Source organism: Engystomops pustulosus, chromosome 7 (assembly GCF_040894005.1).
Source record: "Engystomops pustulosus chromosome 7, aEngPut4.maternal, whole genome shotgun sequence".
NCBI classification, from domain to species: domain Eukaryota; kingdom Metazoa; phylum Chordata; class Amphibia; order Anura; family Leptodactylidae; genus Engystomops; species Engystomops pustulosus.
The window spans coordinates 167,397,110-167,414,062 of record NC_092417.1 but is presented as its reverse complement, the minus strand read 5'-3'; the positions used below and the strand labels follow the sequence as shown (position 1 = coordinate 167,414,062).

At 43.5% G+C, this 16,953-nt stretch overlaps 1 protein-coding gene across 2 annotated transcripts in view; it reads right to left on the bottom strand.

The window, feature by feature from the left end:
* The window catches only part of AMPD3 (adenosine monophosphate deaminase 3), a 44,718-nt gene extending 28,018 nt beyond the window's left edge, over window positions 1–16,700 (bottom strand). Inside the window, exons 1-2 of one of the 2 annotated variants that reach the window (XM_072118845.1) lie at window positions 16,543–16,700; window positions 5,309–5,534 (exon numbers count right to left, since the gene is read on the bottom strand). In XM_072118845.1, coding sequence (XP_071974946.1) covers window positions 5,309–5,529 — 221 coding nt within the window. In that variant the 5' untranslated portion in view covers window positions 5,530–5,534; window positions 16,543–16,700. Of the gene's footprint in view, window positions 1–5,308; window positions 5,535–11,243; window positions 11,999–16,542 lie in introns of those variants that run through there. The other variant, XM_072118844.1, reaches the window with a different exon arrangement.
* Between the last annotated feature and the right edge of the window lie 253 nt (window positions 16,701–16,953).

The following is a 16,953-nucleotide window of genomic DNA, read 5'->3' as shown; positions in this document are numbered from 1 at the left end:
CATTGACTTTCTAGACTCCTCGCAGAATCCTATTACAATAGAGATAATTGGAATCTAATATTTTACATATTGCAATCGATTTTTGCAAATTTTCATTTACGGTCCATAATCACCCATGGACTCCTCTGGTGTGTTACATATTCACTCTCTCCAGGGATTTACATATAAATGTATTAGCCGCTGTTATTTGTATGGAGATATGATAGCGATATCATGTTATGTGCAAATTATATTACATCAGATTATGGATATGTGATTACAGCCTGTAAAGGTCCTCCCATAGGGGAGTGGAGGAAGCGACAATAAGCATGTGCCCCTATTATGGTGCCCAGGACAGAGAGGCGAAGCCAACCATTGCTAGCAGTGCGACTCCCCTGTTCCTGAGGCTGATGTAGCAGTGCTGACTAGCGGATGAGATATAAGTGGCTGCACTTTAGAGATGTGAAGATGAAGTAGCGCTGTGGTCATGATGTGGAGTGAGCTGAAACCACTTCATGTTGCAGAACTAATACCACTTGTGCTGTGGAGCAAGGTGACAGTGTAGCAGGGTTGAGTCAGTAATGTTACTGTATGGAACCAGTGGAGAAGAGTTATAGCAGTAGGACAGCAGAGGTGGAGCAAAAGTATAGCTGAGCAGGAGCAGGTATATAATAGAGCAGAAAGAGCAGTATGACATGGCAGGACCAGGAATAAAAAACAGAGCAGGACCAGAAGTATAATAGAGCAGGACCAGGTGTATAACAGAGCAGGGTCAACAGTATAAGGGCTCATTCACACTGCCGTCTGCGGGGCCGTACATGCGGCCGCATGTACGTCCCCATAGACGGCAATAGTGGCACGGCGGGGATCCGGTGCCACACATGTGTTGCGCCGATCCGGGCCGCACACCGCAAAAAGATAGAGCATGCTCTATCTATCGGCGGATGTGCGGCCGTGTGCCGCTATTTCCTATGGAGGGAGGAGGGGCCACCTTCTCCTCTCCAGCACACGGAATGTACCCTAAGAGAGCAGGACCAGGAGTAAAATAGAGCAGGACCAGGAGTAAAATAGAGCAGGGTCAACAGTATAACAGAGCAGGATGAGCAGAATAACAGAGCAGGACCAGCAGTAAAACGGAGCAGGACCAGGAGTATAACAGAGCAGGACCAGCAGTAAAACGGAGCAGGACCAGGAGTATAACAGAGCAGGACCAGGAGTAAAACGGAGCAGGACCAGGAGTATAACAGAGCAGGACCAGGAGTATAACAGAGCAGGACCAGCAGTAAAACGGAGCAGGACCAGGAGTATAACAGAGCAGGACCAGGAGTAAAACAGAGCAGGACCAGGAGTAAAACAGAGCAGGACCAGCAGTAAAACGGAGCAGGACCAGGAGTATAACAGAGCAGGACCAGCAGTAAAACGGAGCAGGACCAGGAGTATAACAGAGCAGGACCAGCAGTAAAACAGAGCAGGACCAGCATTAGAACAGAGCAGGACCAGCAGTAAAACGGAGCAGGACCAGGAGTATAACAGAGCAGGACCAGCAGTAAAACGTAGCAGGACCAGGAGTATAACAGAGCAGGACCAGCAGTAAAACAGAGCAGGACCAGGAGTAAAACAGAGCAGGACCAGCAGTAAAACGGAGCAGGACCAGGAGTATAACAGAGCAGGACCAGCAGTAAAACAGAGCAGGACCAGGAGTAAAACAGAGCAGGACCAGCAGTAAAACGGAGCAGGACCAGGAGTATAACAGAGCAGGACCAGCAGTAAAACAGAGCAGGACCAGCATTAGAACAGAGCAGGACCAGCAGTAAAACGGAGCAGGACCAGGAGTATAACAGAGCAGGACCAGCAGTAAAACGTAGCAGGACCAGGAGTATAACAGAGCAGGACCGGCAGTAAAACAGAGCAGGACCAGGAGTAAAACAGAGCAGGACCAGCAGTAAAACGGAGCAGGACCAGGAGTATAACAGAGCAGGACCAGCAGTAAAACGGAGCAGGACCAGGAGTATAACAGAGCAGGACCAGCAGTAAAACAGAGCAGGACCAGCATTAGAACAGAGCAGGACCAGCAGTAAAACGGAGCAGGACCAGGAGTATAACAGAGCAGGACCAGCAGTAAAACGGAGCAGGACCAGGAGTATAACAGAGCAGGACCAGCAGTAAAACGGAGCAGGACCAGGAGTATAACAGAGCAGGACCAGCAGTAAAACGTAGCAGGACCAGGAGTATAACAGAGCAGGACCAGCAGTAAAACAGAGCAGGACCAGGAGTAAAACAGAGCAGGACCAGCAGTAAAACGGAGCAGGACCAGGAGTATAACAGAGCAGGACCAGCAGTAAAACGGAGCAGGACCAGGAGTATAACAGAGCAGGACCAGCAGTAAAACAGAGCAGGACCAGCATTAGAACAGAGCAGGACCAGCAGTAAAACGGAGCAGGACCAGGAGTATAACAGAGCAGGACCAGCAGTAAAACGGAGCAGGACCAGGAGTATAACAGAGCAGGACCAGCAGTAAAACAGAGCAGGACCAGGAGTAAAACAGAGCAGGACCAGCAGTAAAACGGAGCAGGACCAGGAGTATAACAGAGCAGGACCAGCAGTAAAACAGAGCAGGACCAGCAGTAAAACGGAGCAGGACCAGGAGTATAACAGAGCAGGACCAGCAGTAAAACGGAGCAGGACCAGGAGTATAACAGAGCAGGACCAGCAGTAAAACAGAGCAGGACCAGCATTAGAACAGAGCAGGACCAGCAGTAAAACGGAGCAGGACCAGGAGTATAACAGAGCAGGACCAGCAGTAAAACAGAGCAGGACCAGGAGTAAAACAGAGCAGGACCAGCAGTAAAACGGAGCAGGACCAGGAGTATAACAGAGCAGGACCAGCAGTAAAACAGAGCAGGACCAGGAGTAAAACAGAGCAGGACCAGCAGTAAAACGGAGCAGGACCAGGAGTATAACAGAGCAGGACCAGCAGTAAAACAGAGCAGGACCAGGAGTAAAACAGAGCAGGACCAGCAGTAAAACGGAGCAGGACCAGGAGTATAACAGAGCAGGACCAGCAGTAAAACAGAGCAGGACCAGCATTAGAACAGAGCAGGACCAGCAGTAAAACAGAGCAGGACCAGCAGTAAAACAGAGCAGGACCAGCATTAGAACAGAGCAGGACCAGCAGCAGGGGCGTTACTTAATAGGGGTGCAGAGGGTGCGGTCGCAACCGGGCCCAAGAGGCTTTGGGGGCCCATAAGGTCTCACTTTCCCATATGAGAAGACTATAACAACGATAATAATGATTAAGAAAATCTATAAAATGCTATTGACCTCTACATCCATTCTACATTATTCCTGCCTTATTATTATTATTGGTATTTGTAGCAGTAATAAAATAATACTACAAAATTCATTTACATATTTACTATTATTGTGTATTATTGTATAATCACAACCAACAACCATGCTTCCAGTACGACGCAGCAGTGTGAATGAGCTTTGTTATGTGAGGCAGTCTATATTTTGGGCAGGATGGAAATATCTCGGATTTTATACGGATATGAAGTGTGATTACTCCTTGGATAACATCCGGCAGCACATATATCTCTATGGAGGAGGTGACAGACATCTGGAGAGCGGATTGGGATAATATAAAAGTCAGTACCTGGCCCAGTACCGGTCCTGCCTCATCCATAGAGTATAGAGTCCTAGCATGCCTCACTGTGGATGCAGGTCCGGCTCCGGGGATGTCTGACCCTGCACATAATCCCGTCAAATCCCTGATTTACCTTGTGCCTTTATCTCTATGTATTTCACCTTGGTCTGTACTAGCAGGTTTATACAGTTAAATGACCAAAACTGTTACATTTAAATTTGAAGCTTGTAGTCTGTAACCATGGCAACACATATGCCTGCGTTGTAACTGTACACACAAAGATTTTTTTAAATTTAATAACTTTAATAATGATGCATTTATTAGCCGTCATCACTCTCAACCCCTAAGGACGGTGATTCCTAATCCGTGTCATACTACCCCCTATAGTTGTCATTCTCACCTCACCACCTCTAATTTTGGACCTTCCAGGGTAGATAACCGAATCAGTCAAGGACATGTTCAAAGCAGTGATGTGGCAGTGAAGGGGATCCGAATAAAACTTGGCACCTCTGATTATTAGCGGCCATATATATCTTACCAGTGAGAAATAATAACTGGAAACCGTCAACAAGTAGGGCGACTGCTGCTGACTCTGACTCTGTATTTTGGAGTCATCATATATCCTGAATGGCCTTGATACTATATGAATCAGGGGTCTGCTTAAGCTACTTTGTGGGGGCTGCAGGGGTATAACATAATGGAGACTCAGGAACAGGATTCTTATGGGGTCCAACATCCAATACAAGAGCAGGACTGCAAGACATACATTATAGTTAGGGTCTGGTTTTGCACTCAGATAGGAGTACAAAAGACCCCCATTAGTAAATTAGATGACCCCCGTGTAAAAGATGGGGGTGGCAGATGGGGATCTACAACTTTCTCCTATCAAATCTATTCACCTTTACAAAATTCTACCTTTTCTAAAGGGGTGGATTTGGAATTTCTGGACCCCAAGTTTTGTCCAGTGGTCCCCTTATGCACATTTCCAATGTCAGAGCACAGGAGAATTGCGTGCCCCCCACCACTTGTTGGGTCCTCTTGATCTCAGGAGCCCCATGAAACTGCACAAGTTGGATAAGGTGTATATTCACCCCTGGGCATATACAGTATTTTTCGGACTATAAGGCGCACCGGATTATAAGGCGCACCATCAATAAATGCCTGCTAAAACGTATAAGTTCATATATAAGGCGCACCGGACTATAAGGCGCACCTGATTTTAAGTATGAGTGACCAGCAGGTGGCAGACCTGTGCACAGTTCAAGCAGCTGTTGTCTGTAAGTACAGTTCATATATAAGGCGCACTTGACTATAAGGCGCACTTTTGATTTCTGAGAAAATCAAAGGATTTTTTGTGCGCCTTATAGTCCGAAAAATACGGTAATTGGTCCTTTATCACTGTTTGCACAGACATAAAGGCAATGGAGTATCTTATCCCTGGATGAAAAAGAATATGCAGTGAAGATGGCAGAAAGGTATTCAGGATTAGTGCCAGTCTGCTGCAGCTAAAGCCAGCCAAATATGGTTGTATTTTCACGGCAGCTTAGAGACGGGGGGGAAAACACTGTTTTACTACTTTCTTCATAAACAGTAAGAATAAGGAAAGATTATGTTCTGCCAAGATGTTACCACTACCCTGTGCCATAAATCATATGCCCCCTCTCTACCAGGATCCGGACTGACCTCTTCACAGTCTCAGCAGATTTCTGCTCTGCAATTTCCTTCTCCAGCTCACGTTCTTTGGCCTCCTTCTGTCCAATAGGACAATCCTCCGGCACAGTGAAGAGGGAGAAGGCATCTTTACTGTCCTCTTCTCGTAGAACTTTAGCAAAAACTTTTTCCGCAAGAAGACGGACTTGTTCATCAACCTCCGAAATATTGAGGCGAGGGAAGTGTCGCGGCATCTCTCCTAAGACAAGACAGAAGAGTTACATGAGATCTAATGGAGAACAAGAATATAACTACTATAATACTGCCCCCTATGTACAAGAATACAACTACTATAATACTGCCCCCTATGTACAAGAATATAACTACTATAATACTGCCCCCTATGTACAAGAATATAACTACTATAATACTGTCCCCTATGTACAAGAATATAACTACTATAATACTGCCCCCCATGTACAGGAATATAACTACTATAATACTGCTCCCTATGTACAACAATATAACTACTATAATACTTCCCCCTATGTACAAGAATATAACTACTATAATACTGCCTCCTATGTACAAGAATATAACTACTATAATACTGCCCCTATGTACAAGAATATAACTACTATAATACTGCCCCCCATGTACAGGAATATAACTACTATAATACTGCTCCCTATGTACAACAATATAACTACTATAATACTGCCCACTATGTACAAGAATATAACTACTATAATACTGCCCCCTATGTACAGGAATATAACTACTATAATACTGCCCCCTATGTACAAGAATATAACTACTATAATACTGCCCCTATGTACAAGAATATAACTACTATAATACTGCCCCCTGTGTACAAGAATATAACTACTATAATACTGCCCCCTATGTACAAGAATATAACTACTATAATACTGCCCCCTATGTACAAGTATATAACTACTATAATACTTCCCCCTATGTACAAGAATATAACTACTATAAAACTGCCCCTATGTACAAGAATATAGCTACTATAATACTACCCACTATGTTCAAGAATATAACTACTATAATACTGCTCCCTATGTACAAGAATATAACTACTATAATACTGCCCCTATGTACAAGAATATAGCTACTATAATACTGCCCCCTATGTACAAGAATAAAATTACTATAATACTGCCCCCTATGTACAAGTATATATCTTCTATAATACTGCCCCCAGTGTACAAGAATATAACTACTATAATACTGCCCCCTATGTACAAGAATAAAATTACTATAATACTGCCCCTATGTACAAGAATATAAACTACTATAATACTGCCCCCTATGTACAAGAATATAACTACTATAATACTGCCCCCTATGTACAAGAATATAACTACTATAATACTGCCCCTATGTACAAGAATATAACTACTATAATACTGCCCCCTATGTACAAGAATATAACTACTATAATACTGCCCCCTATGTACAAGAATAAAATTACTATAATACTGCCCCCTATGTACAAGAATAAAATGACTATAATACTGCCCCCTATGTACAAGAATATAAACTACTATAATACTGCCCCCTATGTACAAGAATAGAACTACTATAATACTGCCCCCTATGTACAAGAATACAACTACTATAATACTGCCCCTATGTACAGGAATACAACTACTATAATACTGCCCACTATGTACAAGAATATAACTACTATAATACTGCCCCTATGTACAAGAATATAACTACTATAATACTGCCCCCTATGTACAAGAATATAACTACTATAATACTGCCCCTATGTACAAGAATATAACTGCTATAATTCTGCCGCCTTTGTACAGGAATATAACTACTATAATACTGCCCCCAATGTACAAGAATATAACTACTATAATACTGCCTCCCTATGTACAAGAATAGAACTACTATAATACTGCCCCCTATGTACAAGAATATAACTACTATAATACTGCCCCCTATGTACAAGAATATAACTACTATAATACTGCCCCCCCTATGTGCAAGAATATAACTACTATAATAGTGCCCGCTATGTACAGGAATATAACTATAATACTGCCCCCTATGTACAGGAATATAACTATAATACTGCCCCCTATGTACAGGAATATAACTACTATAATACTGCCCCCTATGTACAGGAATATAACTACTATAATACTGCCCCCCATGTACAAGAATATAACTACTATAATACTGCCCCCCATGTACAAGAATATAACTACTATAATACTGCTCCCTATGTACAGGAATATAACTACTATAATACTGCCCCCTATGTACAAGAATATAACTACTATAATACTGCCCCCTATGTACAGGAATATAACTACTATAATACTGCCCCCTATGTACAAGAATATAACTACTATAATACTGCCCCCTATGTACAGGAATATAACTACTATAATACTGCCCCCTATGTACAAGAATATAAGTACTATAATACTGCCCCCTATGTACAAGAATATAACTACTATAATACTGTCCCCTATATACAGGAATATAACTGCTATAATACTGCCCCCTATATACAAGAATATAACTACTATAATACTGCCCCTATGTACAAGAATGTAACTACTATAATACTGCCACCCTATGTACAAGACTATAACTACTATAATACTGCCCCCAATGTACAGGAATATAACTACTATAATACTGCCCCCTATGTACAGGAATATAACTATAATACTGCCCCCTATGTACAGGAATATAACTATAATACTGCCCCCTATGTACAGGAATATAACTACTATAATACTGCCCCCTATGTACAGGAATATAACTACTATAATACTGCCCCCCATGTACAAGAATATAACTACTATAATACTGCCCCCCATGTACAAGAATATAACTACTATAATACTGCTCCCTATGTACAGGAATATAACTACTATAATACTGCCCCCTATGTACAAGAATATAACTACTATAATACTGCCCCCTATGTACAGGAATATAACTACTATAATACTGCCCCCTATGTACAAGAATATAACTACTATAATACTGCCCCCTATGTACAGGAATATAACTACTATAATACTGCCCCCTATGTACAAGAATATAAGTACTATAATACTGCCCCCTATGTACAAGAATATAACTACTATAATACTGCCCCCTATATACAGGAATATAACTGCTATAATACTGCCCCCTATATACAGGAATATAACTACTATAATACTGCCCCTATGTACAAGAATGTAACTACTATAATACTGCCACCCTATGTACAAGAATATAACTACTATAATACTGCCCCTAATGTACAGAATATTGCTGACATCATGAAGCTTCTCTGTGCATTGTCACAATGTATCAGACACACATCAGATATGTAAATGTATTGAAGCTGATGATGGATTATGTCATCCTATTAATGGACTTTGTTTATTTAATATCATTGTGAATTTGCATTATTTTCCTTGTTTCTCTTCCTGCACAGGATAGCGCTGGTGATATTGTCTTCTAGGTTATTAGCTGTGATGGTGCTTATTGCTGTGGTTTTCCATGATGTGACACAGCCCAGTGTAACCTAATGTTACAGGACATTCCAGTAGCGGGGCCCCTGTGGATGGCGGTATGTGAGCAGGTGTGGCGCATTGTCACAGCAGGAGTCACGCAGCGCCTGCGCCCACATCCCCCAGTGATAAGCACAGTGCAGCGTACAATACCGTATTTATTCAGCTGAGCAAACAATAGAAGACATCAAAGCTTCTCTCATAATGTCAGATCTACCAATGAATGAATCTAGTAATCTGACTGGTTCAACTGGTGCGATTCCCTCTGAACCAGTAAGCATTGGTGCCTTATATAACACAGGAGATACGGGTGCAATGTGTTGTGTCTACAGGATGGACAACCTCTGCCCTTGGTCTTCCTAACCGATGGTCCATGTGAGTGAGGACACATCAGAGGTTATATCCAATTAGGGATTATAATACAGGCACTTTGGTCGGAAGCCCGGGGCCCAAGACTTCTAGGGGGCCCATGCCCACCCAAATCGCCTACCAAGTTTTATACTTAGAAGGACCTTCACCCATGAAATCACTTCATGATCTCAATACACATGTATATAAGAGCCATTTCAGGACCTATGAAAGTCCTCCAAAAGGTCCTGAAACCACAGACTGAAAGCAGCAGAAGGGACGCATCCTCCATTCCTCAAGAAGCTGATCCTAGTCCCATATGTAGGAAGTAATTCCAGGCTTTTTAGTATTCATGCAGCCCAGGGCACATGGCAGTCTTAATCTGCCCCCTAGTTATGTCACTGGTCCAGGGTCCTGCACCCTGCACCCCTATGTCCTCCTCAAAAATACTGTGGGGCTTATTTACTAAGGGTCCCACGGCCGCATTTCCGTCGGGTTTTCCGATGGTTTCTGGGATTGCGCTTCTGGGACAGGGATTTAGAAGGGGATTGTGTTGCATGCGATCGGATTTTTGGCACAACAGTGCCAGCTTTCATGCGACAGATATCGGGGGCGGGCCATCAAATGATCTGACGGATTCGGACAGAGCACGGGATTTAATTTAAAAATTGTGTCGCAAGCCGTGCACTTACATGCACCAGGAGGAAGATGGTGAACTCAGGTGGACCTGGTCGGGGAAGCGACAGAGGCAGGAAATCGGGAACACGGTCTACATTATGCAAAGTGCATTATCATTGGACAATGCAATTTCGGGAACTCCTCCGGACCGGGTAAGTAAATGTGCCCCTGTATCTTCCTTGAACAGTAAGAATCCAGCCCCAGAGTCAATGACCTTTAGTGATGTCTCAAAAGTTCTTCCCCCATCTGTAGATGCTACTTCCTAGTAGGACAAAAAGTGTCATCAAATGTGACCTCACCAAAAGTCCTTCAACCACGCGCTGTGTTTTTACTGCTTTCATGTCATCAAATGTGACACCAGGGGTCCTTAAGATGGCCACCTACCAAACTGGTGATGATCACTAGTACTGAAGAAGGACCAGTTGACATGGCCGCCACTCAGACGGATACATCCATTAGATGTTTTTAACCCAAAATAGGGGGCGAACAGTGAAACAAATTGCATCATGGGCATCAGATACAAAGTTTGTCTTCTCTTCTTCCAGGGCAAGGGTTCAGATCAATCCCAGTTGGACGACTTCTCTCTCATCCCGTTTGCCATCCCTACTGATAACATGACTAAACTAGCCCCACCCACAATAAAATGTCTGCCTCCATTGTACACGGTCAGCACCATCTATGGGTCGGCCCGGTTTGTGAAACAGTAGATGTTTATATGGAGACATCCAAATCTGGAGTATAATTAGGTTATTAACGAATGTGATACTCAGTCGATCATATTTCCCAGTGATACAGTATCAAATATTCATTCCTGGTCGAAAGTTCTAGATACCAACTTTGAATGTGTTGACCACGAATAGTTGTCGTAAACTGGTCATGTGACCCCACGCTTTACTCCAGCCTAGGAATTCCCACCATATATCAAATTCACAGATCCGTGACAAATGAGACCCTTTAGGGAGATGTCGAGGATAAAATTGTCAAGGAAATGTATTACACAACCCCCGGCATGTTACAACGTGTTATCAGCCGCTGAATATTGCCTCACGCCATGACTTGCTGTTTACATCAGATGGGAGAGGGAAGAGTCTCAGTTACCAAACCGGAGCACAACAAACTACCCACGAAACTATTCAAGTGTCAAAATATTAATTTCCGGATTCAAATGAGGAAGTGAAAAATGTCTCGAAGCTGCTAAATGTATCAAACACCACTGTGCTAAGAATCTATATATATATACACACAATGGATTGGGCAAAATTTGGACGTATTTTTGTTAAAAAACAAACCTGTAAAACCAAATCAAAAAACAAAACTGAAACATATGAATGAAATGATATAATAATATACACTAATATCGTATAATAATACATTTCACTTACCTACTGTTCCAGGGACTGCCATGGGTACCGCACCAAGGCCACTTTTCCCAGTGATTATGTCCAGGGTAGACCTGATGTTACACTCTGCAATTGGGGTATCTAAGTTCCAAAACTATCTCAGGAAAGCTAAGTAAGGATGTATGTTTTATTGCACGCCTCAAACCTCTATTCAAAACTCAGATCAACTCAGTCCTATTGGACCTTCTTGTTTGCAGTAGGCGTGCCAAGTCCTGTAGGACCTCCTTTTCTACAGTAGCCTGGTGAAATTAGTTTTATGGTGGAGATGAGCTTAGTCCTGCAGGACCTGGATTCTGGTCCTTAGTAGACAAGCTCAATTCTAGTGCACAGAAGATGAGTTCAGTCTTGGAGGACCTGGTTCCTGATTCACAGTAGACAAGCTCAGTTCTGAGGAACCTAAGTTTTGGTCCACAGTAGATGAGCTCAGTCCTAAAGGAACTCAACTCCTGGTTTACAATATACAAGTCCAGTCCTGGTAGTCTACGTCCTGGTCCACAGAAAATGAACTCAAGTCCATGGAGGACCTGAGTCGTGGTCCACAGTAGATGAGCTCGGTCTTGTCAGCTTAGGTTTTGTCCACAGTGGATGAGCTCAGTCCTGAGGGACCTAGTGTTGTGCGTGAGATGCTCTCCTTCCAGAGTCTCTTGTTGGTGTGAGCTCAGCCCTCACAGCCAGGATGTTTTCATCTGAGACAACTATAGGAGATAAGTCATGCTGAGAAATATGAAGGCAACGAACAAGACACCAAGGAGGAGGTCTGAATGTGATGACAGATTAACATCTCTCACATCTCAGAAGGGAAGTATTTTTAGAGCAGATTATGGGCTCTGTTATTGCTCCTGTACTGTACGCTGTTTTTATAAGTCACCGCCTTCACATCACTGGGGAAGCAGAGACACCTGTTTAGCATAAGTGTCACATTGGATCACATGTCACAACACCGCTGCATTGTCTACATTATTCTTCCCTGACTCAGGGAGCGAGGATCTCATGTACCGCAGGGAGCGGAGGACGGGGGACGATGTACAGGCTGAAAACTGAGACGGCGAAATGATTGTTGTGAACGCAGAATAGGTGGCGTAGTCACTGGAAATATTTTGTGAACTTTTTTGGTAAATATTATTGCAAAAATGTTTGCGTGATTTGTAAACTTTGTTTTGCAAAAAGTTTTGGTTTATTTTGTAAACTCGTTTTGTTAAAATTTTTGTAAAACAAATCTGGTAAATATTTTTGTAGTGTGTAACTTCATATAAAAAATATAAAGAAACAAAAAAATCTATCATCAAAATCAAGCATGATAAACCAGGGGCACTTAGGCCTCATGCACACTAACGGATGTCTGCCCGAGCCTGAGCGGTCTTCACCCCTCCCCTTTCCACACAAAGCCATGAGACATGTCCTATATTTTTCTTACCAGCTGTTTGCTTGGTCATGGTTCGGTGAGACAACGCTTGCTTACCGCACCGTGACCACGTGCCATAGACGTCTACGGGGGCCGTGATCCATTCCCACATGTTAGTCATAGATCCAGGCACCGTGACTTTGGTAATCTTTTTCATATTTGTTATTCATGGCCTTCTTCCAATAAACAGTTAAAATTATGCTAATGAGCCATAAGGGCTCCTGGGGTTGTTAAAAGAGCCCTTCCGTGCTGTAGCCTCACAGTGGGGGACATCTATCACTCCTATTGCTTTCTTTTCCTCTTTTTTGTGCAACTTTTTGTGAGACTTTTTGCAGTTTGAGACTTTTTAGGTGCAGAATCAAGCAGCCTCCAGGATTTAGTGCAGTGGCCGGATTTATCTTTGTAGCCCAGATGTTTGTTCAATTCATGACCCCATTCTTGCACCTAATAAGTCCAAAAACAGAACCGGACTTTTGGGAGCTATTATTCGGACACAAAAATTCCCAAAAGTGAGACTAAACAGGCAACTCATCACAAGTATCACAAAGGGGAAAAACTTAAGATACGTTGAAGTAGCCACCTTCAGGAAACTGGAAAAAGTGTCAGCCGAAAATCTATGATACATGTGCCCCAGTGTGTTACAGTGTACAGGACTACTTGAGGGAGCAGAAGGGAGGGGGAGACAGCGTAACACCCTGTAAAGCTGCAGCATGGAGGGGCTATGGTAACGCCACAGAGTCCTTTATTAGTATGATTATAAAAGTTGATTGTGAGTTTTTTGGTTAGGGTACATTTACATTGCCGTGTGCTCGGGCATAGCCGGCTGGAAAGGAGGAGGGCAGAGCGCTGCTCTCCAAAATAAATAGAGCCACATGGCCATTCTTTTGGACGAGAAAGCTCTACAATTTTTTCGGCCACGTCTCGGTACGCTGAGCACACAATGTTATCGTCGCACTGTGCCCGGTGCCATAGGCGTCTATGGGGACGTATATCAGAGAGCAAACTTTTGGCCATATAAGCGTCACAACGCGGCCTGTGTAAATGGGGCCCTACTTTGTATTCCTAGGTCTTTGTGCTTAGGCCATGATGGTTGTTGTTGTTTGTGATGTTTGTTACATTCTATGTGTGATGTCATCACATTTTTACAGCGGTTTTGTGACAATGCCTGGGATAGTTTTGTCATCACACAAGATATTTCTGTTTAGCAGGACAGACATTAGAAACTTCAAGCGCCTCCGCTATTATAAAACTAGAGAATTTTGCTAAATTTCAGCAGATTCCCAAATATGTCATCAAAAATGGATGCTACGTTCTTATACATTGGCCAGGGTTTACTATTCATTGTGTGACGGTCGGCCGATGTATCTGTGTCTTTTGCATTTATATCCTATAGAATTCTGTATTGATCTCCTATAGAAACACAGAAAATGGAGCTGCTTTTTGTCAGCACTCCTAAACTATCACTGTCAAAATTCCTCAACGATATAAATTGGAGGCTCCGATCTGTTTGACATGTCCCTGGTGAGCAAGTAGGATTTTGCTCATTGTGATTGACCTCCAGGGACTGCTGAGAGAACAGCTCAATGGGAAAATGTAAGGATGACACTGGTAGCAGCCACAGGAGCCGCTATGGCCCGCAGTGTCAGGGGGCCCCATCTCACCTGACACTAACGAATAGAGGATGTGCACCATTATACACATATTGGGATACATTTACTTACCCGGTCCCTGAGCGATCCCCGATCTGTACTGTCCAACGAGGATGCACTCTGCCGCGATTCACTAAGATCGTGCGCCCCCGATATCCTGCATGTGTCGCTTCCCCGCTCAGGTCCGCCGGAGTTCACCATCTTCTTCCCGGTGCTTGTAAGTGCTTGGCTTGCGACACAATTTTTAATTGTCTGACGGCCTGTGTTGCATGAAAGCCGGCGTGATTGCGCCAAAATCCGATCACGAGCGCCATGAGGCCATTGCGATGTATGGGGGATGTATATAGGCCGTATATATACGCCCCGCATACGTTCGTGTGAATGTAGCCTTAGGCTGAGTTCACATCAAGTTATTTGCCATACATTGTAATGAGACACATCGTTAAATCCCCCCCCCCCCCCATATATATATAAGATATATGTGATGTATATATGCTGTATATGTGTGTGTATATGTGATGTGTATATGGTACATGTGTGTATTAGTGATGTGTATATGGTGGTGTGTATATGGTGCATGTGTGTGTATATGGTACATGTGTGTGTATATGTGATGTGTATATGCTGTGTATGTGTGTAAGAGTGTATACATGAGTGATGAAGTTTGGGGAGATTCACCAGAAGTTTCTGAGGTAAAACTGTTCTAGTTGTTCATGGCAACCAATTAAAGCCCAGCTTTCATTATATAAACCGCTGTGGGAAAATGAAAGCTGAGCTCTGATTGGTTACCATGGGCAACTAGAAGAGTTCTGCTCTCAGACACTTGTGATAAATCTGCACCATATGTATATAGGAGTATAAATGTGTATATATGAGTGTAAGGCTACATTCACACGACCGGCAACATTGCGGCCGCATATATGTCTCCATAGACTCCTAATAGGCAGAACTTGAGGTGGAGACCCCGTCCCCCATATACAGTTATGGCCGATTGTCCTCTCTGATGTTGCTGCAGCCCCATCATACAGAAGAGGGGGGTTTATGATCACATTGTAGGTTTTTACTTTTATAACTACAAGTCTCATCTCTTACTTAAAGGGAACCTGTCATGAGAAATTGTCCTAATAACCCACTGGCAGTATGTTGTCAAGCAGCTGAGCAGCTTCTAGATGATGTTTCTTTCATGGCCCGGTGCGGGGGCATCACCCAGAAAATCTACTTTGCAGTGACCAATGTAAATTGGTTTTATGAAGTCATGGAGGTGGAGAGTTCAACACTGAAGTCCAGCTCTCCCTGCCCCAGAATGTCCCATTCAATGTCCCATCACGCAGTGTATATAGTGTATGCCATAGTAGTGCAGTGTATATAGTGTATACCATAGTAGTGCAGTGTATATTGTGTTTACCATAGCACTGCAGTGTATAAAGCGTATAGCAGTATATACAGTATATACCATAGCAGTGCAGTGTATATAGTATATACCATAGCAGTGCAGTGTATATAGTGAATACCATAGCACTGCAGTGTATAAAGCGTATAGCAGTATATACAGTATATACCATAGCAATGCAGTGTATAGAGTGTATACCATAGTTATGCAGTGTATATAGTATATACCATAGTAGTGCAGTGTATATAGTGTACACCATAGCACTGTAGTGTATATAGTGTTTAACAGTGTATATAGTACATACCATAGCACTGCAGTGTATACAGTGTATACTATAGTAGTGCAGTGTATATAGTATATACCATATCAGGCAGTGTATATGGTGTACATCATAGCAGTGTATATAGTATATACCATAACAGTGCAGTGTATATAGTGTACTGTATACCATAGCAGTGCAGTACATGTTGTGTATATGAGTGAGGTGCATTGTATACGGAAAGGAAGCAGTTGCTGTATACAAGGATAACAAGGCAACAGGCTCACATGTATATACCTGGCAGTCGCTATGACAGGGTAGGATTATATAGGTGGCAGTGACGACTGGGGACTCCGGTTTTACCAGTTTACCTTTACCCTTATTACAACTACTTTATGGGGGTGACCCCTCACCTTCCCGCATGATTGCCCAGACCCTGATGTGACCCTGTATTGTACCCACAGCTGACTTCCATAGGAGGCAGCCCTGGCACCATCCGATCACAGCGCTGGCACCCAGCCTTCTACCCATAACCAGCCCCTCAGAGGTCACCTCCACACATGTACCCCCCTCCAGCTTACCTGGGGGTCCTGCACTGCCTCCTCTCCTCTGGGGGTCTCTGGTGCAGTAGATGGGCAGCGGAGGCTTCTGTTCTGGCTCGGGGCTCGTCACCTGCAGAGACTTCTGCCCGATTCCTCCAGGAAACTTCTTGTAGCTCAGATTTCAGTCCCTCTGCTGGAAAAGAAATTTATTGTCTTGTTCTCTGCCAGAAAACTCCCTACACGAGATCGTGGAAGGGAATCAAAAGAGAACTAAATAAGGATGGGAGGAGGAGGACAGGGTGATAGGGGGTCACAGGGATGGGGGTAGGAGGTCGTGAGGGTGGGGCAAGGTCAGGGCGATGGGGACCAGGAGATCAGGGGGAGTGCAAGGTCAGGGGGATCAGGGGAGCTAGGAGGTCAGGGGGAGAAGGTTTGAGGGTGTGGGGACAG